Below are 22,060 nucleotides of genomic sequence, written 5' to 3'. Positions count from 1 at the left end.
TACGGCTTTAAAATAGATTGAATGCTTGTAAGCTCGTAAGACATCGCGGAGATTTGAAAGACAATGTCATTTGCAGATTTGGAAGCTAAGTTGTCGATAAAAATCGATGAACGAACAGCTTGACAGTTTCCCAATTAAATTAATACAAATGTTGTATACAACTACTTTCTGAATTCTAAGCGAATATAGGTGGTTGAATGATTTTTATAGGCTAGTAGCCTATCATCTACCAGCAGTGAGAATGCACAGCTGTCTTGCCGTGACAGTTTCAACCACAATTTTCTTTGAGGTAAAACGTTAAAAGGTGAAAGATGTACACAGATCGTTTAACATATTTTTCCTGTCGTGCAGTTTTAGTGGGGTAATAACCCTGACAGATGCATGACTCGACACACTGGTTAAATACTGACGTAGCAAATGTTCATCATTTAACCATACCCCTGGTGGAGAAATGGGCTGTAGGCTCTCTGCCTCTACGCTGCTCTGTCCCCCGCAGCCGATGCTTCTACTGCCCATGTTCTTAAACCGTTTTCTTTCAGCTCCCTCTCGACAGTCCATCTCTAAGTCTCCAAGTCTAGCAAATGTTACCACGAAATAAGTGTACGTCCCACGTAATAAATTAAAGCGACAAGTAATAGAGGCGCACCAACACGCAAAAAGAAATATTAAAACACTATGTCGGCGGGGTCGAGTTTTAGCCATAACAAATACAAGTTTTTATAGCTTAGGATTGAAACAAAAAGAAACTAAATGTTAAACTAACTGGACATTTCCTAAAATCACTCATTCCTTTCACGGTATATCACCAATTATCTATCTAAGAGAAACAACGAAAGTTTTGATATGTCGTAAATTCAATCAACACCAAGTCAGAAATAATCGCAATGCTGAACAAACAGCTTTAATTTTATTTTTTTTTTAATTTGAAAAAAAATGCTTAAGACAAAAGAAATGAACCCGCGTATACCGCACAAAGTTTTAATCCCTGGTTAGCAATCAAACTGCTGTCTCAAGAGAGTTTATTTTTCTAAATAAACTGTAGTTGTAGCGACTGAAATCGCTAATGTTTCGGGATTGCATTAGCTCGTTTAGCTGTAAAAGGAGAATGTAGGTTATCTTAAACAAATGCAATGATCTCTCTTCAGAATCGACAAGCAAGTTGTTTAAAAAGCGTGAGTTTCGTATATTGGGTAGAAATGTCCATTTCTTTTATTATCAATAGCGGTCCATAAACCCCATGATTAGGGAAACATTAGATTGAAAGCAATAAATTAAAAATTAAAAAGCGAGCAAGACAAGTAGCACGACAAGCTAAGCACATTAAAACCCGTTTTCGAAGGGAAAAAACAGGTTTTTGGTACAGTGTTTGAAACGAAAATCGACAAGTTTCGTTTTGCAAAATTGAAACCTCTCTTAGGAAACCATTGAGGAATAAACATTGGCTATAACACTTTTATGAAAATTGTTCTTAGTTTGTCCCTTGCATTGAATTCTGCCGGTAAGCAAGTATAACAAGTCATCATTATAAGCCATGTTCCGTGATCATATCTTGGTCCACTTGATACAAAAGATCCGGGAAAATAACATGGAGCCTCCCGCTTAGTCATTGAGCGCCAGTTACACGGTCCTTAGGCAGTTAATTACCTAACAATTAAACCATAGAATCGTGTTCTAGTACCAGTGGCGAATATTCAAAGAAGCGTAGCTGAGTTGACTATCGCTCGTAGAAAATGAGAGAGAATAGTCTACATCTTTCAATGTATATTCTTAGTTTTCTTGTTCTATTACATGAAAGAATAAATAAATTTACCTTTACCTTTACATGTCAATTTCAAGGTCTGGATATGCACGCTAAAGTGTCGAAGGGTGGGCGAAATTAGTCAATGATACCATGCACAGCCAATCAAAATCATGGATTTGCAATATAGCACGGCTTTTTAAAAACTGCGGTTCTCATTTCATCTGAAACATGCTTAAATGCCATAAATCAAGAAATGATACTTATTTTTTTGTAATCATTATTAGGGAATTTTTTAACCACTTAAGGAGGAAGACGTTTCAAGTGATTTCACAGTAGAAGAAATAATTAAAGTGAATGTCATAAACTCGTGACAAAGCAAAAAAGCTTGCTCGTTTGTTGCTTATATCATTGCAATAGGTTGAATTTTTTCGCACCCGCTCTTTTGAAAGATTGCAAAGCTGTAGACCAATACATAGTCTCGAAATATCGTATCAGTTAGCAATACTGAAATATATCAGTTTGTTTAAGAGCAACAAAGACAATTAAGCGTATTTCGTCATTAAACAAACAAAAACACAAATATTGCTTTTGGGAGGCTTCCGCTACCTGCGTGTGTGCGCCTGAAAATAGAACAGAAGCAGAAATAAATTACGATATCAGCTTTAAAGTCAAACTGCTTTTGTTTTGCAGTAGTTAGACTTTGCCCACTATCTCGGGGATGGCACGAAACGATGTGTATATAAGCGAGAGCACTCAGCTCATTTCGCTACAGCCAGCAAGGCTTCCACTGAAGAGATTCTTCAAGGAATAGGTTTGTTCTGTACTGGATTCTCGACTCAAATCTACAGCTTTATTGAGGTACGTGTTGGATTATTTTGTTCAATTGTCTGTGCGCTGTAGATTAACCAAGTTTGTTGTTTAAGTTTGTTTGTTTGTTTGTCTTTTTTTAACTTTCAAAGAAGGGGCAAATATTTGTTATGTTCTGTTTCACTTTTTTTTACCACCAGTTATAATTATTTTGTCTTGAAATTAGCTATTTAAACTAATTTGAACAAAATGATTTCGGACCCTTGCCTGCTCGATCTAGTCCTGTAATGTAAGCCGAGCGAGTAACGATTTCGACTTTTTTGCCTTGTAAAATTAAGCTATTTCACTGAGTTCGGGACGAGGTTTCGGATGTTATGTTTTGCCAGTTGTAGGCGTTGCATGACAAAAACTTTTAACAAAAAAATAAATTTTGTTATTACATTTCTTAAACGAAAAATATGAAGACTTAAGGGACACTGTTCAATATTTGCTTTATTTTGATAAGCGGAAGAACAACCTAAACTAACAATAATAGGAAGCCATTTCGATGAACCGTGAATGTTCGAAAAGTATCGGGCGCGCCAAGGCCCTTCACAAAGCGCATCAAAAATAGTAGGACGATATTTTTTGCATATACCGTTCCTGTTATCCCGTGATATATGTTAAAAGAACCAACCTCCCAATACTAGTAAACTCGTACTGACTTTTGCTGTCAATGGCTCAACAGGTGTAAAGTGAGAGGAAATCCAAACGTAAAATGCAGGCAACAAGGTAAGTTGAAATTTCGTAGAAATGCACCCTTTTACCAGGTTGATCCATATGGCTAATCATTAAAGAGGCTACGTCACGGGAATTTCGTAGATTTTGGTCAAAACTGTTCTGAAATTAGTGGTAGGCAACTTAACCTATGAAAACATTATCTTTGAACAGCTAAAGGAAGATATAACCCAAGTTTGCGGATAGAAACCAAACTACGGCTATAAATATCGATATTTTTGGAAACGCGCATACAACTTCAAAAGTTTAGCGTAAATTTTTAAGTTGTTATTCATTTAATTCACAGCCAAAGACGTTTGTTAAGAGTTTCCGTGCTCTTATATAACAATTGTTAAGAGGAGATTTGTAGAAAAATCCGACAACGCCGCCGCCCCGCGCCGCCTCCGCCCCCCCCCCCCCCCCCCCGGGCGCCCCCCCCCCCCCCCCCCCCCCCCAGCCGCGGCGTCCCCCCGGGGGGCCGCACCCGGGCGGGCGCGGGCCCCTCTCGGTCTGCGAGTCGATGTCGTCGATCGTCGGAGACGGGCCGGGGGACCGTATCGCAAAATTCGTCTTCTACAACTCTCTTAATAAAAATGGACCATTGTTTTTAGGAGTCCTACAGCACAAATATAATCTTTGGCTGTTCAAAACTCTGCTCAAATTCCTGACAAAGCTCCTTTAAAAAGAAAGCTGCTGGAACATTATCGAGTCGAATAAGGATTAATTAGTTTCTCCAATTGCAACTCTTACTAGCATTTTCTTTAATCACTGTCCATACGTGGGCACAATATCCTCGTGTTCATGGTTTTCTCTATTCTCATTACCTATCTGTTTGAGAATTGAGATATTGGTCAAACGTTCACAGACTTTCACTGAAGTGACAACATACGGTATTCAGTTTGCGAAATTAAACTAAAGTGGATAACTTCCACACAAGAACTTTTTGGAATTATCAAGATCTGTACAACAAATTAAACTAAATATACTTTATTTGGTGGTTTAACAGCTGTGAGTTTTTAATTGTTTCTCTAAAACCCTCAGCGTTAACAACAATTATCTTAAGATTTTCACCAACAAGTAAACAAACAAAATCCTTTATAAATCAGAAATATTAACCGTCCATGATAACTCTTCCCGCGGTGATAATAAATGATATTGACTCCAAGCCTTCTTTTCTTTTTGTTTAATCAGCTTCCTTCTAGGAGTTCTACTTATCCTCGGTGCGTATGAAGTGTGCCAAGCGACTTTGTCTTCAGCCCAGCTTAACCTGAATACGCTCAACCAGCCATTCTGCGACCCGATCAACGTGACCTTATCATGTCTCAAGCTCGAGTTTCGCACGTTCGACGGCACGTGCAACAACCTCTGCAACACATCGCGTGGTTCAACCGGTCAAGAGTTGCAACGTTTCCCAGGCTTAAGCACTCCTACTGCATATACTCAGCCGGGCTTCCAACCACGGATTAACTCAGTCATATCAGGCAAGCTTCTCCCCAATTGCAGGACCGTCAGCACAATTGTGTTCAATAGCACAAACGATAATGTCAACAATACCACACCAGATTTTACCCACATAACAATGACCTGGGGGCAGTTTTTGGACCATGATCTTACCTTAACTGCTTTTGTCCAAAACGTCGACTGTGGAGTGAACAATGAACCATGTCCTATTCGTGAAGGATGTACTGGAATCGATATACTGCCGGGTGAAGAGCTCAGTAATAATCAGAGTGCACAGTGCATTCCACTCCGGAGGTCGTTTCAGACTGAAAATGGAGAACAGGTCAGTTGGGTCAATTTTCGAGTTTCTTTTTAACCTTCCTAACTAGGAGAGCCAGTGCGGTTTGGGATTAGTAGGAAATGACAGTAAGAAAAATAGTTAAATGAAGATTAAAAATTTGAATTCTAGACTAACAATAAAGTAGATGCTATGCTTTTGTTTGGACGTAGCCTCTTTTGTGAGATTCAATGATTTAAGGACGTTCGCGCTAATTGTTTATGCGCATCCCTACTGCGCACGTAATTCATGTCGCAACACCATGCCACGTCATACTTTGAGCGCGCGCGCTGAGTAAAATTTCTAAGAACCTATAGGGTGGGTTGTTGTTCCGCTAGCTTTGCTTGCAATTTGCTCTCTTAAATGGTCGTTGACCCCTACTTTTTTCTTAACGGATCACTTTTGTTAATTAATATCTATGTTTTGCGAGAAAATGAAAAAAATCTATCGAGTGGAAGTTTGATTTTTTTGTCACGCTGACGGTTTGAATTCCGCTTTTTGAGCTTTCCTTTTTGGCGTGCGACAGTTTCAAATGCGTTTTTCCAAGGTTTAGTTTTATAAAAAAGATAGCAAAACGAGGAAATATTTACGCAACAGACGCACTTCTACAAAATATGTCTAAGATCGTTAGCCTCCGTTTACTCATCTTCGATATTTTTAACTATAAACCCTGTAAACCATGCTGAATTACGTGCACCAATTTTTCAAAATCAGGGTAGTTTTCCACACGCTTTCTCTCTGAAACGAAGTCGGTGACCCCAACTTTTTTTTGCATTTCTGACACAAGTAACTCATTATCTGGCCGCAGCAAAAAAAAAATAAAGAAATCTATCGAGTAGAAAATTTTAGCGCGAACGTCCTTAAGACGGAATCCGCCAGGACTATGAGTATTTATTGCACAAAATTATGTACCAAAATTATTTACATCTTATTGGTCCAACTAAAATAAATATTACTCGATTTCCTGATGGATTCCGTCTTAACAAATTTGACTATATTGTGCGTTTCTATGGCAGATAAATGAAGTAACTACCTATCTCGATGGTTCACAAGTGTACGGATCAGACGACGTCCTAGCGGAGCAGCTTCGTGATCAAAACGACCGCAAACTTTTGGACACTCGTCCATTCAAACAGGCCACAGGCTGCCCAATTCTACCGGCCGCAGAGGAGGAAGCCTTCTGCAGATCTGCTAACCCAAAGGAAGACCCTTGCTTTTTAGCTGGCGACATTCGAGTTAACGAAAATCAAGGTAGGAAATGGACATAGTTGCTCGAATTCTATTTTAACAAAACATCATCCTTGGCCTGCTCTGAGCTCTGAGATTTATAAAAGTCACTTTGAGTCGCCTATAGTTTCCTAAAGTCACCATGCTTTTTCTGCCAATTCTGCCAGTAAATCAGCTTCAATTGCCTAATGTCGCCATGTGTTGGGCCGGAAGCTTTAATTCAGTCGATTTTTTTTCCACGGAGCCCTTGTTCAAAGAAACATTGAAGTCCAAACAATCAAACACTCAATGAGTTGTATAAGCTTAAATCTAAGAAAACACAGGAAACGATCAATTGATCCGTCCATCGATCGATCGATTGATTGATTATTGATTGATTGATTGATTGATTGATTGATTGATTTAAATGTTACCAGTATTCAACCCTTAACCATATTTGTCTTTTGATTGACAGCATTAATGGCGATGCACACTCTATGGGTCAGCGAGCACAATCGCATTGCCAAATACCTGCACGAGATAAATCCGTTTTGGGATGATGAGAGAGTGTTCCAAACGGCGCGCAAAATTGTTGCTGCCGAGTTACAGCACATCACTTACAATGAATGGCTTGCAGTCCTCTTCGATCAAAATGTGGTAAGAACTGCGTAGTTTGCATCACAAAATCATAATACCTCGCATTTCAATCAACATGCATCGCTACACACAAGCTTCGCCAAAAACTTCAATCGTGATTACTAAGACCTACTAAACTACCAAAATGGGAAAGAGAATTCCAACTTGCTTTTGGCGAGCTTGATTGATTGATTGTTTGATTGATTGATTGATTGATTGATTGATTGATTGATTGATTGATTGATTGATTGATTGATTGATTGATTGATTGATTGATTGATTGTGCATATCTTCTGTTTTTCAGAGAGCTAACGCAGGCATTGAGTTGGAGCCGGCTGGTCAGTTCTTTGAAGGTTACGATCCAGCCGTAAACCCTGAAATGTTCAATTCCTTCTCTACAGCTGCACTAAGAATGGGTCACACTCTCATCAGGAATTTCTTCAGACTGTTTTCTTTCCAGGAGCGTAGGGGTGGCAGGCCGCGGTTCATCTTTAATGGCTTCATTCTTACCAGGGAGTTTTTCAACGCAGGTCTCTTGTTTCTGGGACGAAAGGTCAATTTTATTTCAAACATCTTACTGGGCCTGGTTCTTGAAGACGCCCAGCTGCCAGATGCGTAAGTAATTAATTAATTGGAAAACACATGATTATATGAGTCTTAGATATTTTCCTTGTTTATCTCCATCAGAAACACGATAGTACTATTAAAAGTCTATAAAGCGATTTTACTGTCAAATCTGGACTAAAAAAGTCAAGGATAATGCAAATTCCACGTTTCGCTGCGGTTGACTAATTGATCAATTTGAGACATTTAACCCTACAAAAATCAGGGCAACTCGGATTAATATTAATCCGCGGATTATAATAATAATAGATTATAATAGGATTATTATAATCCAGTAATAGATTATTATAATCCAGTAATATATTATTATAATCCAGTAATAGATTAAGGCACGGCAAAAAATTGGAAGGATTAGATTATTATTAATATTATAATCCGGATTAATATTAATCTCTATTATAATCCCGATAAAATTCCGTGAATGTTCGGATAACAGCAAATCGAAAGATACGTTTATTTAAAATATTGTTTAGTAGCTCATTTAACAAATTGCAAACAGTTACTGTTATCAGCAGACGCACTTACTGATCATCAGACCGTGCCGTCAGATGCGGGTGAAACACAATTTAAACTACGTTCATGGAGGACGCTTGGAACGATCCTGGCTCTGTTCCGTACTTAAATTGTGTTTCACTCGCATCTGACGGCACAGTCTGATGATCGCTTCGTGCGTAAAACTCTGAGTAACTGTCCGTGAAGTTTCTATCTTTAATTATAGTCCGGCGGCTTAGCTCCTGAATTGTGCGATTTTTGATACAAGCACCAAACTTTGCAGGATTACAAGCATTCGCATACTAATCAATTCTTGATATAGTGCCAACGCCAATTTCCTATTTTCAGCTAGTAAACAGCAATGAAATTTTCAGCCGAGAGGCCCCCCTGCCCCTTCCCCACGAAGTATTTCTTCTTGTACTTTTATAAACCTTTTATTGTTGATTTTTATTCATAAATACAGATATGAATGCTTTTAATTAGGCTTACAATTGTTATTTTTTACTATCTTTTTGATACCAATAATTTAATAGGAAATTATTGCATGGGAAAAGATTTTTCGTTCCCCGCCCTCTGCTCCCTCGCGTCTTTCGTTTTGCGCTAGCGTCCAGGTCTCTCGCGATCGGTGAACCGTTCGCTAACAGAAGAAAAATAGGAAAATATAGGGCTGTGAACAGTCTAAATTACAGCATTTCATTCTAAATTTTGTACGTGCGACTTGGTATCACTACCTGGCATAATAGTATTTGTCTATAAACCAGGACAAACAAATTTTTCACGAAATTTCATTGATTTTAACCCTATCCAGACCGGGAGTGGCGGAAAGTGCCCGCGCTGACTTTGAACGCTTATAACTTTTTCAAGATTCAACCAAACGCTACCAAACTTTGCGAATTTATCTAAAATTTATCTGGAAATAATTTGGTAGGATAAGTTGTTGTGTCAGGAACTTGACGTCACCATGGCAACGGCATTTTGACAGGCATGTTTTCCCAATTTTGTAATTTTCGTGTTTCTATTAATGAAAAATAATTTTAATGCAATTATTTTCATACTTTTATGGTTTTTAAGCACAGTTTTATTTATTTTGAGTTCTTTGCAGTAATTTTGGGCGGTTTTATGACATTTTGGAAAAAAATTCGAAATCCAAGATGGCGGATCCAAGATGGCGGCTGTTTTGACATTATAATGTAATTGTTACGTGATGTGACGTCATCTTCCCACGTGACGTATACCAAAAGATAGGTGTTTGGACATACTATATATTCCCTAAGTTTCATTGTGATTGCTTAAATATTCTGGACGTTACGGAGGTCTGAAAAGATCCAAAAAAGCCTGGTCTGAATAGGGTTAATAAATTAAGGTTTCCATGGAAACCGGTGTTTTTAGGGCTTGGCACTATATCTGAAAAAAGTTCTGTTGGTGACCACTTTCATTGTGCCAAGTTTCATGCTTGTATCAAAAAGTGCACAATTCAACTAAAATTTCGAGCTAAGCCGCCGGACTATTATAGTATTCCGCTCTGCATGTATTTGCATCGAGCACTTCTACGATTGTGTGAAACCTTTTACATTTTTCTTTGTTTATTTGACTGATCTTATATCTGTTATATTTAGATACCAAGCAAAAAGGTCCAAGAATCATAAGATATTGATAAGGCCGCCTTAGATTGTTAAATAATGTCAATCTTCGGAAGCTTTGGACTAGGATTGAGTTGTTGAGATTTATTGTTAAAATTAATATTAATCCGATTAATATTAATCTTACATAAGATTAATATTAATCCTAATGGATTAAGGCACGGCTCAAACCTCAGTAATAGATTATAATAATCTATTACTGTATTATAATAATCTATTACTGGATCATAATAATCATTAGGAGTAATATTAATCCGATTAATATTAATCCGAGTTGTCCTGAAAAATTTCTTCGTGCTAAGCTTTGTAAATAGCACTAGAAATCATGTTCAATTACGGATACCTTTCGTCCTCGGCACTTTCTTGTGCCTCCCCAACTAGTTGTAGTGCTATAACCAACAATTTTTTCCTTATTTTCGCAGGAATTTTGTATCCGCCGTGCGTGAAAGACTCATCATAGAAGGGGAAACCATTGATGGCGTCGTCGGTGATCTTCCAGCAATAAACTGCCAGCGTGGTCGGGATCATGGCCTACCAGGCTACACCCAGTTCCTAGCAGCGTGTGGAGGGGGTTCACCTACATTATTTCCTCAACTTCGTCGATTTATAAGCGAAGTACAGGTCGACAGGCTGAAAAACATTTACGCTGCCGTGAGAGACATCGATTTGTGGTCAGGCGGCATAAGTGAGTTTCCTGCCCCTGGAAGCGCGCTGGGGTTCACCTTCACCTGCATCATAACCAAGCAGTTCTATAAGCTACGAAAAGGCGATCGGTTCTGGTATGAGAGAAACGACCCTTACACAGCGTTCACTCTCCCTCAGCTGACCGAGATACGAAAGAGCACACTGTCACGAGTGCTGTGTGACAACACGGATGGCGTGTACTTTATTCAGAGGAATGCCTTTAGGCCCATAGCCAATAGCAGAGAACTTGTGGACTGCGACTTTCTGCCTCGTGTCAACTTGGAAGTCTTTAAAGATGAAGAGGGTAGGAGATTTTCTTCCAGTTTTTTTTTTAGTATTTGTGTGCACGGTCAGAAATAATGCAGTGACGATTAAAAGTACAGCCCGGGGAAATTCCCTTATGACGGGCTTGTGGTACCTTTTGGGGGCGTATCAAAATTTGCGACGACGAGCACCCACATTTTCACGGGGAAACCCCTTCCTTCTCCCCCCTCCCCCTCTCCCCCTTCCCATCGCTGTAAGTACAGTCAAACCTTGCTGATACAGACAGTGAACTGATCACAGGAATTGTCGGTATTAATGGTGTGTCCGTATTTAATGGGTTTAAAGGGTCTCCGTATAAAAGCGGGCCTCGTTAGTATTGACAATGAATTGCTGGATTAAGTTCTCAAACCTAAATCAATGAATAGGTCACTAGGCATTTTCACAGCGTGCTAGCAAATCAATAACATGATTTTTCTCTTCCTCTTTGTTCAGGATCACCAGCCGCCGTAGAAGACAAAGGCATTGGCGGTGAGGCTATCGGTGCTTGACGATTGTCGTGTTACTTCACCTGACTAGGCTCGAACATTTAACACAAGCTTGAACTTTTTTTCGTGTTGCTGTTCTTTTATTTCCATAAATTGTGTAAACCACCTAAGTGTAACGTAGGAACTATATGCTAAGAAGTTTTTCTTCAAAAGGAATTGAGGAACTACGAGAACGACATTATCTACATCAACTACAGAGAACTATATAAGAACTAAAAGAAACAGGAAGTTCAAAAACCACATAGACTATATATGAGAATCATCATACGAACATTACTTCTCCCGACGCAGTAGATAAACTTAAGGCTGTCGGCCGTGCTATATTAGTGAGGTTATTATGATGCTTTTTACAGTTTACGCTAACTCAAAAAAAATGAGTAGAATGAGCTATTTTTTGTTGATGCCATTTATGAAACGTCGGCTCAGATCAATTAATAAACCCATTAGTGCCGAAATATTATTAAGAGCAGTACATACATTAACAAACATACATTAACTTTATTTCAACTCGGACTACATTTTCTCAGTGCAAGTATTTCCTGCTTCATGTAGAAGTTTTGGCTGATCACAACTTTGTTTAAACATTTAGTTTTGCCATTTTGCTAAGTCAGGTCTCAAATTGTGCTGCCGAACTATCAATCAATCTATTAAAAACCGCAAGCATTTACCTTTAGAAAGGAAGATACTAACTCCAGATAAATTTGTATGATTTAATATACGGTGTAAAAAAAAAGCCCTGAAAATCGAAATTGTAAAGTTAAAATTCTATTGTACGTAAATATAGCTTAAATCTTCTCCTTTTATTTTGTAAAGAGTCGATTATCAATAAAAAAAATAAAAATAAAAAAATCTCCAGATAAAACCACCGGAGTAACTATACATTATTTTTTTCTTTGTTCGTGAGCGGGCGGTATTCTACAAATCCTGCGACCTGATTGGTTCCGGGAGCGGGCGGTATTCTCCAATCCGGCCCGCTCACAGCGGGCGGTATCCGTTGCGAGATGAATCGTTGAGTGCACTTTCCGCGCGAAATCATTTTGCAACGTTGTACGAACGAACACATGAAAGATTTGCTCTGCAAAATCAAAATAGCCGCTCACCAACTGTTGTAAATGTGAAAAGACAGAATAGAAGTGGAATTAAAGGCCTCGAAGTTCTTCTAAAGGCGAGTATTTATTTCTTTATCGACAAAATCAAGTTCTAGTTTCATAGTTTGTTGTGGTTGTTTGTGCATTTCGCAATCGCTGCGCCCGTTTAAACTTCAATTTTTAGTTAAACTGTCTTTTTATCGGCCACTTTTTTGCCAAAACAAAACACCAGTTGCCATCATTCAAGAAAATGAGATTTGTTAATTAAAAACAGCCAAAATAATTCTCGCAATATTGTGCCGTACGTCCAAACTACGCATTTCATTCAGCTTCACTTTCGCACTGTTTATCACAAAGAAATTATGTTGGGAATCAACGTAGAGCTTATTAATTCGTTAAATAAGTGTGTATAGCTTTACCGAAACTGTCTTTCAGTCAGATAGTATTTTTAGTCAGAGAAATTCTCGAACTTAATGTCCTGCGAACAGAGTTCTTTATCAAAACATCATCGGGACGCCGGAATCGACGTTAAGTTTTGTCAGTGATAATGCTTTGGCTCTATTTTACATTTATGATATATTTACTTCTTCAATTTCTTAAATTGAATCTCTTCAGTGTAAATTTAATATGCTGAACCTTTCTGTGAATACGGTTCTTTTAAGCGAAGCGACTATTTATTAATTTTATCGAACTAAATAACAAACAGCCTTTTACACTCTTGCTAACCCGTCGATCGACTCAACATTGAAATGGCGCGCGTATACAAACAAAGATTTTGTGCACAATCTTTCTAGGTTTCTTTTAAAAACAAATAAAGTAGGAAAAAAATAAAAATGTTATTCACCAGCCTAGGTCGGTCCGTATTGGGAAAAACTGTGCCCTCGGTCTTGGAACCGCCCTCGGCCTGCGGCCTCGGGCGGTATCCAAGACCTCGGGCACAGTTTTTCCCAATACGGACCTCCCGGCTGGTGAATAACATATATGTACATATACAAAATATCGGGCCGATGATATTTTATTTCGAGAGGGGGGGAAACGAAAGGCGCGGGGGCGGGGGGGGGGAAAAAAAAAAAAAAAAAAAAAAAAAAAAAAAATTTTTTTTTTTTTAAAAAAAAAAAAAAAAAAAAAAAAAAAAAAAAAAAAAAAAACGCTTAAAAAAAAAAACTCACAAAAAAAAAAAAAAAATTTATAAAGAAAAAAAAAAAAAAAAATTTTGAACATATATGGGCAGCGCGCGCACTAGTTGAATAATAATGCCATATACTTTACAGCAGTTTATTTAAGAAAGTTGCACGCAAGTTCTATGACTTTGCGTCAGCAAAATTCCAAATTTCATTAACTGTCATCCAGTTTCGTTTTTGACTACACGTAAATGTTGTCGATTCTAGCTCTATTCTATAATGACCGAGTTAGAATCTTTCTGATTGAAGTTTTTCCCAAAATTAGATTTGTTATATGTATTTAAGCAGTGCCAAAACTGGTTTTAACATTTTTAGTAGGTGTAGTATAGTAATTTTTTTGTTGAGGGTATACACATCTAGTTAGACTAAGGTATAATATCTCGTCATATATCAGTTTGGGAAGCCCCCAGGCTCTTTCGAGAGAAAGTTACTTTCAGAAATTAAACTATTGAAGCAAGAGAACATCCGGTTTAATATCACTATTTTTCAGCAGGTCGCTGCTTTACCGAGCTCAGAAAAAAGCAATAAGAAATGCATAATCTAGTATCTTATCGATGCTGTAAACATGCATGGGTCTGTATGCTAGCAACCAAGACTCGAGAGGTGTAAATCTTTAGTTGAAAGCCTTATTTGCCGCAGTGAAATAATTTGACCGTACTTCCTTAATTATCCACAGTTCTGTTTCCTGTATGGCGTGTGTCACTTGTATTAAAAACTGCATAACAGGAGTAGTTTATGTAAAGGCTGGTATCTGAAGTTATATTAGGTTTTTTTCTATCACGCAAACGCTGAAACGCTTCTGAAATGCAATATTTTGTTCATTTAGTTGTTTTATGAGAAACAAAATCTCTAAGGGATTAGAAACTGATATGGCAATTACAAGTGTGTATTGTTAGGCAAACTTTGTAGCTATTGAGGGCTTTGCATGTCCATGCAAAAATTATACATAATATAATAAGCAATAAGTTACTAAACAAATCCCAGCAACAATCCATATTTAAAAGGAACATTTAAGGGCTGGATTTTTCTTTTCGATTGAAACAAGAAGTTTTGTAGGAAATTTGTCACATCACGGTCTCTTGTCAACTGTGAATGCACTTTTTTATGTGTTCCTGTCTCGTGCTCTTTGTTTGCTATTGATGATATTAGTTTAATTAAGAATATATCTAATTGGAGGTTTTTACCTCGAATTAGATATTGAAAGTGGCTAGTTGCTGCGTCACAATTTTTTGTGTGATGTAAAAAAAACTTTATTTTAAATCAACGGAAGCCTCAAAATAACAGTTCATTGAGTTAAGCAAACTGCTAAAAAGCTAATTGCAAATAACTAAAGACTGAAAAAAGGAAAACAAGGATGGTTAATATTGTTAACGAATGCGACATATTATAAACGACGAACATGAAAAACGGGTTTAAACTGTTTTTGTGCTCAGCCGTCACTTAGAGAATATAGTCTAAGAGCGCAACAAACAGGGTCCAACATTAATCCTCATTCAATCAGTTTCTCATTCAAAACAGCCCATCACTTAAACAAAAGTGCATCATGAGCAGCAACATAAATGGACAACAGCCTATCTAACAAGACAAGCTTTAAGTTCTGCCGGAAGAGCGAGTCCGACTAATGTCACCATTTAAAAGCCATATTCCTCATAATGATGTTTTGGTCCACTTGATTGAGCTCAGTCCTCTACATGGTCCTCAGGCTGTTAACTACTTATACGATGCATTGATTCAGTTTACGTTTTTTTGTAAGTTTTTTGTTTGTTTGATTGTTTGTTTTCGAAGTTTGCTGATCCCAGTATCAAATTCGCTGACTTCTTAACAAGGAAAAATGTTAATAAATTCTGTAAATCCGGTAGGTCCAACATAAACTAACATACGGTTTCTCGATCCTTAAAACATCAACGCATTGTAAAGCTAAGTCTGATAAAACAAAGGATAAGAAAGTCTAATAAAATAGAGGATATTTTTTTAGATTTTAAGATCGACTGTTATGTTCACTCTTGAACCATTTTGTTTTCGTACCAAATGTATACTGCGTGCTTAGTTTTAGACATTTACTGATTAACGTGCATTCTTTAACTACAAAGGGAATTTAAACTGTTGTAACAACTTATAATCAATTTGAACTGATCATGAATACTGCTTCTTTTTAAAAGAAATTTTCCTTAACAAAAGTTTATTAGGCCTTCTAAATTTGCTTTAAAAATTATTTTATATGTTCAGTGAAAACATTGCTTCATGACCATTAAGAAAATAAGTGAGCCTTTCGCGAATTTATCTGATTTAACAGTAAATTTAAGGCAATTGGAACTGTTATTTTATGCTCCACTCACTGTTTAGATCCCGGGGGGGGGGGGGTACTCCCATATGTGGCCTATATAGTTATGTGCCGCCCGATAGGGTATGGTTTTTGAGGTTCTCGGTCCTTAAATAGGGTATCATTTTTGCTCCTTTTGGCAATGTGTTCCCGCTGTGATCCTTAGATAGGGTACCTAAATTCTATTAGCTAAAATAAATGCCCAGCTTAACGAGAAAAAGCTATCTGAAAACTGAATTTTCAGTTCAGGTATTAGAAAAGCGATTTTATAAAGATTTGTGTCTTGCCGTGCGCGGTTAGCCGTTATTTGGGTCGTCACGGAACGTTTCTCCTCCCCTTAAATAGGGTGTCATTTTTCGGTTTTGGGACTTAAAAAGGGTATCAATTTTCGCTTTCTTTATCCTTAAATAGGGTCAGGGTTTAAGAACCTTGGCGGCACACCCCTATCCCAAATTCATGGGAGTACCCCCCCCCCCCCCCGGGGCTTAGATCTGTAACTATCACTTCTTTTGAAAAACGTTTTCGAAATCAAACTTTCATAAGACTTCCAAAATTTCCTTTTAATAGACGGGATACTATGCTGGGTAATGATAACCACCTAACTTCATAAACTTCAATTCACATAAACAATATACCAGACCGACTTCCTGATTATTACCACAAAGCAGTGCCGGCAAGCCCGCTTGAAAAAGCAATTCGAGTGCACAGTGTCATCAGTCAGTGAGCTTGAAATGTATTTTAAATGGAAGAAGACTGCCGAACAGTGAAAATATCAATTTTTTTCTCAGATTTGATGTTCGTGAGTATTTTAAAAAGTGTTACATTGATAAGCATGTGCCTTAACGTCATGTGGGTAAATAGAACTAATAGATCTTCACGTTTTTGTCATTAATTTCATTGGTGTTATTGTTAATGAGGTACTTCAGTAAAGTCATAATATATCATTAGTCCTTTTCTGACGTAAGACGTTTTTTTAAAAACATTTAGTATAGTAATATTGTATTCTATGACATGTGTATACCCAAGGACACGTGCTTATAGCTATACACGAACCCAACGAAAGCTCCTTTTTGGGAAGAAAGCTAAGTGCTTTATAGGCTTGCTTAAAAGACATCGCGCATTTTTCATGTGTTAAGTGTTGAAAGTTATCGGTTGAAAATAGTCGCTGAAGGACATTTTCTGTTTTCCAATTAAGTTTCTAAAAATGTTATATAAACAAATTGTCTATGTGCATGAATATTATCCTATTAGTGATCGGCGGATGTGTTTTTGTATACTTTAGTGCGTCATCTGCCAGCGCTGAATCGAAATAGCTCTACCTCTAGATCTACCTACCGCCACAGTGTACATAGACATTTTATTTCGTCAATTTTCTCTGTAGTGCGGTTTTAGTAGTGAAACGACCCTGAAATGTGTCACTGTTTTAAATAAAGTTTATGTATGTATGTATGTATGTATGTATGTATGTATGTATGTATGTATGTATGTATGTATGTATGTATGTATGTATGTATGTATGTATGTATGTATGTATGTATGTATGTATGTATGTATGTATGTATGTATGTATGTATGTATGTATGTATGTATGTATGTATGTATCATAAGATCATTTATTTATATAATTAACAAGCACCAGACTTTATAGTAGTTATGACGATGCGGAACAGTAAGTGAGTCCTTTCTGTATTTTTTTTAAATACACTGAGAAAGTTTCCTAACCTATAATTCCAAATAAGTGAACAGCTTCTGTTCCAGACGATGTCTTTTAAAAGAAATCATTGTACAGGCTGCATCACCTTGTAACTGAGAAATGGATTTTTAAGTTTAAAACAGAAAAACGCTAAACGTTTCGGTTATAAGGTCATTTTTTTAGTAAAAGTAGCATGAAACACTGAGGAGTCCACCTAAATAGAGACACATCAAGGAATCGATATGTTGTGTGATTTCAGCCGTTTATAAATGTGTAAGCACTTCTTCTTTTTAAAATCATGCATGTTTCCTAATTACTCTTTTTATTCCAATTCCCTTGAAAAGAGAGAGCAATTAAAGAACAAATGAGAGAACTTTTCTTCTTTCTTTATGACATGCCTTGAAAAATAATAAGTCTTCCATTCTTTAACAACAAAGGAAATTAAAGAAATGTTATTTCAACTTATTTTCAGATCAGTAGCTATTTTAAAAATACTTCTTTCGACACATTTTCAAAATTAAAAAATATATATATTAGACTTCGGAAATTCCCTTTGCGTAAAAAGGACTTAGTGAGGCTGTGAAATGATAACCGCCAAACTTAAAAACTTCACATAAACAATATAAGGACCAGCACCTGATTATGTCCACAAAGCAGCGCAGACGAGCTCGATAGTGCAGTCAATAAGCCGTTAACACTGGCTTACCAACGTGTCAGATTGCTGAGTCACCAAACGGAAGTGAAGGACTTCAAAATGTCCAAAAAATACGTGTCGGACTGTTGAACAGTGAAAATATACAGTTTTCTCAGATTTAATCCACCGCAGGGTCAACTTTTTTTAACACTATATTGATAAATAAAACACGTTAATCAGCGCCACGTGGGTAAATAATCTATCACGTTTTGTCATTTATTTCATTAGCTTTCATTTTTGATGAGCATCTGATATGTTTAGCCTTTTTCTGACGTCAACGCTTAGCGCATTGTGCCTTAAAATAGATAGTATGGCAATATTATAAAGGTTAGTGCGTATATACCTGATAGTAAGTGCTTACATAAAGATTTATTGAACGTTTTCCTCTTTTGCTGAAATTCTCTACATTTTGAGGATTTAAAATAGACTAAATGTGTAAATATGAAAGCTGTCGGTTGAAAATGGCAAATGAAGAAGCGCACTTTTAGTCCGCCATTAGGTAAATAAAAACTGATGTATATGAATCTGTAGGTTAATTCTAATTGAATATTAGACATCGACCCTTTTTATAGGTCTAAGTGCGTCATCGATCCCTTTCAGCGCCAGGATAGATTTATGTTAACATGACTTCCGTAGCAGTTTTGTATTGCTAATTTAAGATCAAAACGTAAAAGAAATGAAAGACTTAGAGTGTACAGATCTTTCTATTATTTTCTCTAACGCGCGGTTTTAGTAGTGTAACGACCCTGACGTTTGCATGACTCAGTACGCCGTGAAATAAGTGTATATTTACACTTAAAGAGAGACAAGTTATAATGCAGTATCAAACACGCAAACAAATAAGGAAATATTGAAACGCTTTGTCGGTGGATGGGTCAAGTTTCAGCCATAGGACGATTCTAAATAGCTTAGCAAAAAGAAGTTGAATTTACTTGAAATTTACCTGTCAGAATCACTTCAAGTTCAAACGGTATTGACAGTTAATAATTAAGAAAAGAGAAACGTCGAGAAAGACATTTAGAGTTATTACAATTTCATAAATTTAATTAACACCAATATCAAAAGTCATCGCGATGCTATAAACAGTAAACGAGATTTCTTTTCTGTGATTTTTTTTTTTTTTTTTTTTGGTTGGCGGGGGGGGAGGGGGATAAGGCTTAAAACAAAAGGAATGACCCCTTACCATACTACATAAAGTTAGTGAACAGCCAGCTGAGTCCAGAAAGATTCTTTCAAAAGAAACTACTCATTGTACCGACTGCATCGTCGAGCTACTGAGAAAGCTGAGACCATTAATGTTTCGGGCCGGTGTTAGCTCATTAAATTTAATCAAAACCAATATCAATAGATATCGCGACGCCGAACAATTAACGAGTCCTTTCAGTAACTTTTAAAACGACAGAAAATTTAAATCACGGATGAGGGTGCGTAGCAGTTTTTGTAAAGGAACCGCGCTGCCGGCCCGGGGGGGGGGGTACTCCAATATCGCCTCGGGGGGCTCCGCCCGGGGGCTTTTCTGCTTCGTGGGTGGGAACTAGGTTGGGGTATGTTCCGTCATTGGGGGCCGTTCGCGCACTTTGGCTGTCTGGCCCCCCCCCCGGGGGTGCCGGTTGCGTCACTGTGACACAGAGAAATTGAGCCTGCTAATGTTTCGAGCTTGTATGAGCTTATTTTTTTAGTAAAACAAGAATTTATCTTATCGTGAGCCTTTTGGACAAATTAGCAAGCTATTGAACTAGCGTGAGTATCGTTTATTGTCGAAATTAAAATTATATTGCTCTTTTTTGATATTCACGTTTTCAGCACGCTAAGGTCCAGAAACTTGCGAGGTAAAGTAGCTATAAAGATCTATAACTTACTTTACGGACGGCAGTAGGTACAAGCTGCACTTTCCCAACTAAACACGAAGAAAAAAAGGAACGATTTTGGGGAACTATCAACTCATTTTACTACAGCAAGTAAGGCTCTGCCTCCACTTGAAAAAAAAAATGCCTGAAGGAATCCCTTTGTTCTGTTTTTCATTCCAGCTTATTATCAATCTGTAAGCACCTCATCTTTTGAAAAGCAATTGCTCCTAATTTAATGTTTATTAGACCTCCCAAAGTCCCTCAGCTTTGAATAAAGAGCATACTTTAATGATAAAACAAAAGGGTTTTCTTTTTACTTCATGACTTTTAAGAAATTAATGAGCCTTTTATTCTTTAACAACGATTAGGAAATTGAAAACTGTGTTTCAACTTATTGTTCACATCTGTATCTATTACTACTTTTGGAAAACGTTTTCCGAATTAAAATTTCTCTTGGACAAAGAGTTACTACAAGTCATAGACAATATAAGGACCAACTACTGAATATGTCCACAAGACTGTGCTGTGAAGCATGAAAGTGCAGTTGATAAAACAAATGAAAACATTTTCAGCATACGGAGTCATCAGTGAGTGAGCTTAAAATGTAATGTAAATGTATATCAGACTGTTGAGCAGTAAAAATATTCGTTTAAATTCCCAAGCTTGATACATCGCCACGTGGGTAAACAAATTATGATGTTTTTGTAGTTGTCATCGTTAATAAGACCCTTACTTTAGACTATGATATATTTAGCATTTCCTGACGTCAACGACTTAACACGGAATGATTAGTCCATATTATGTTATGTGTGTGTTATGTAATACTGTAAAACCCGTATGGCCTGTACAATTATACATGAAGGTTATCGAAATATGTCTCTTATTCAGTAAAAACGCTTGACATTTGCGGCTTTAAAAAAGACTGAATGCTCGTACAATACACTCTACACAAGACATCGCCGTGTAGATTTGAGAGACATGTCATTTGCAGATTTGAAAGCCAGTAACTTGTCGATTAAAATATGAGTTAACTGGTGGTCGGTGAAGAAACAACTGACAGTTTTTCAATTAAGTTTAAAAAAATTTTGTCTAATTAAATTCTGTATTCTAAGTGAATATAGATGGTTGAATGATTTTAATAGGCTAGGAGTGTCATGTAGCAGTACTGAGATAGCTTAGCTGTCTTGTATGTCGTGATTTCAACCACAATGTTCTTTGAGGTAAAACGTTAAGAGGTGAAAGATGTACACTGATCTCAACACTTTTCCTGTCGTGCGGGAGTTAGTGGGGTAATCACCGTGACTGGTACATGACTCGACACACTGGTTAAGTACCGACGTAGCAAATTTTCACCATTTAAACATTCTCCTGGTTGAGAACTAAGCTGTAGGCTCTTTGCCTTAAGGCTGTTCTGTCCTCCGCAGCCGATGCTGCTGCTGCCCATGTTCTAAACCGTTCTCTTTCAGCTTCCTCTCGACAGTCCATCTCGGAGTCTCCATACCATGAAATAAGTGTACATTCACACTTAATAAAGCGACAAGTAGTAAAGGCAGTACCAACACGCAAACAAATAAAGAAATATTAAAACACTATGTCGGCGGGGTCGAGTTTTAGCCATAACAAATCCAAGTTTTTATAGCTTAGGATTGAAACAAAAAGACGTTGAATGTATTTAAATTAAAATCACTCATTCCTTTCACGGTATATCACCAATTATCTATCTAAGAGAAACAACGAAAGTTTTGATATGTCGTAAATTTAATCAACACCAAGTCAGAAATAATCGCAATGCTGAACAGAAACGAGTTTTTTTTTTTTTTTTTTTTTTAAAAAAAAAATTTAAAAAAAAAAAAAAGAACCCGCGTAGACCGTAAAAAGTTTTAATCCCCACTGAGTTAGCAATCAAACTGGTGTCTCAAGAGAGTTTATTTTTCTAAATAAGCTGTCGTTGTAGCGACTGAAACCGCTAATGTTTCGAAATTGCATTAGCTCGTTTAGCTGTAAAAGGAGAATGTAGGTTGACTGAATGGTCTTTAACAAATGCCATGATCTCTCTTTTTAGAAT

General features: G+C 37.2%; 1 protein-coding gene across 1 annotated transcript; it reads left to right on the top strand.

The window, feature by feature from the left end:
- Positions 1-2,496: 2,496 nt before the first annotated feature.
- LOC144646359 (peroxidasin homolog) lies at positions 2,497-11,987 on the top strand. The gene is made up of 8 exons (XM_078505918.1): positions 2,497-2,599; positions 3,276-3,319; positions 4,496-5,087; positions 6,098-6,332; positions 6,763-6,944; positions 7,228-7,538; positions 10,102-10,667; positions 11,120-11,987. The coding sequence occupies exons 2-8, from the start codon at positions 3,306-3,308 to the stop codon at positions 11,173-11,175; spliced, it is 1,956 nt and encodes a 651-aa protein (XP_078362044.1). The 5' UTR covers positions 2,497-2,599; positions 3,276-3,305; the 3' UTR covers positions 11,176-11,987.
- The last annotated feature ends 10,073 nt before the right edge of the window (positions 11,988-22,060 follow it).

The sequence above is a fragment of the Oculina patagonica genome, chromosome 3 (genome assembly GCF_052425735.1).
Source record: "Oculina patagonica isolate OP01 chromosome 3, crgOcupat, whole genome shotgun sequence".
In the NCBI taxonomy this organism is placed as follows: Eukaryota; Metazoa; Cnidaria; class Anthozoa; order Scleractinia; family Oculinidae; genus Oculina; species Oculina patagonica.
This window is presented reverse-complemented; position numbering and strand designations above follow the sequence as displayed.

Bases quoted from the DNA above. Each gene is read 5' to 3' on its own strand.
- LOC144646359 (XM_078505918.1), top strand. The intron at 7,539-10,101 runs GTAAGTAATTAA...TTATTTTCGCAG, and splicing joins GACGCCCAGCTGCCAGATGC to GAATTTTGTATCCGCCGTGC. The intron at 10,668-11,119 runs GTAGGAGATTTT...CTCTTTGTTCAG, and splicing joins AGTCTTTAAAGATGAAGAGG to GATCACCAGCCGCCGTAGAA.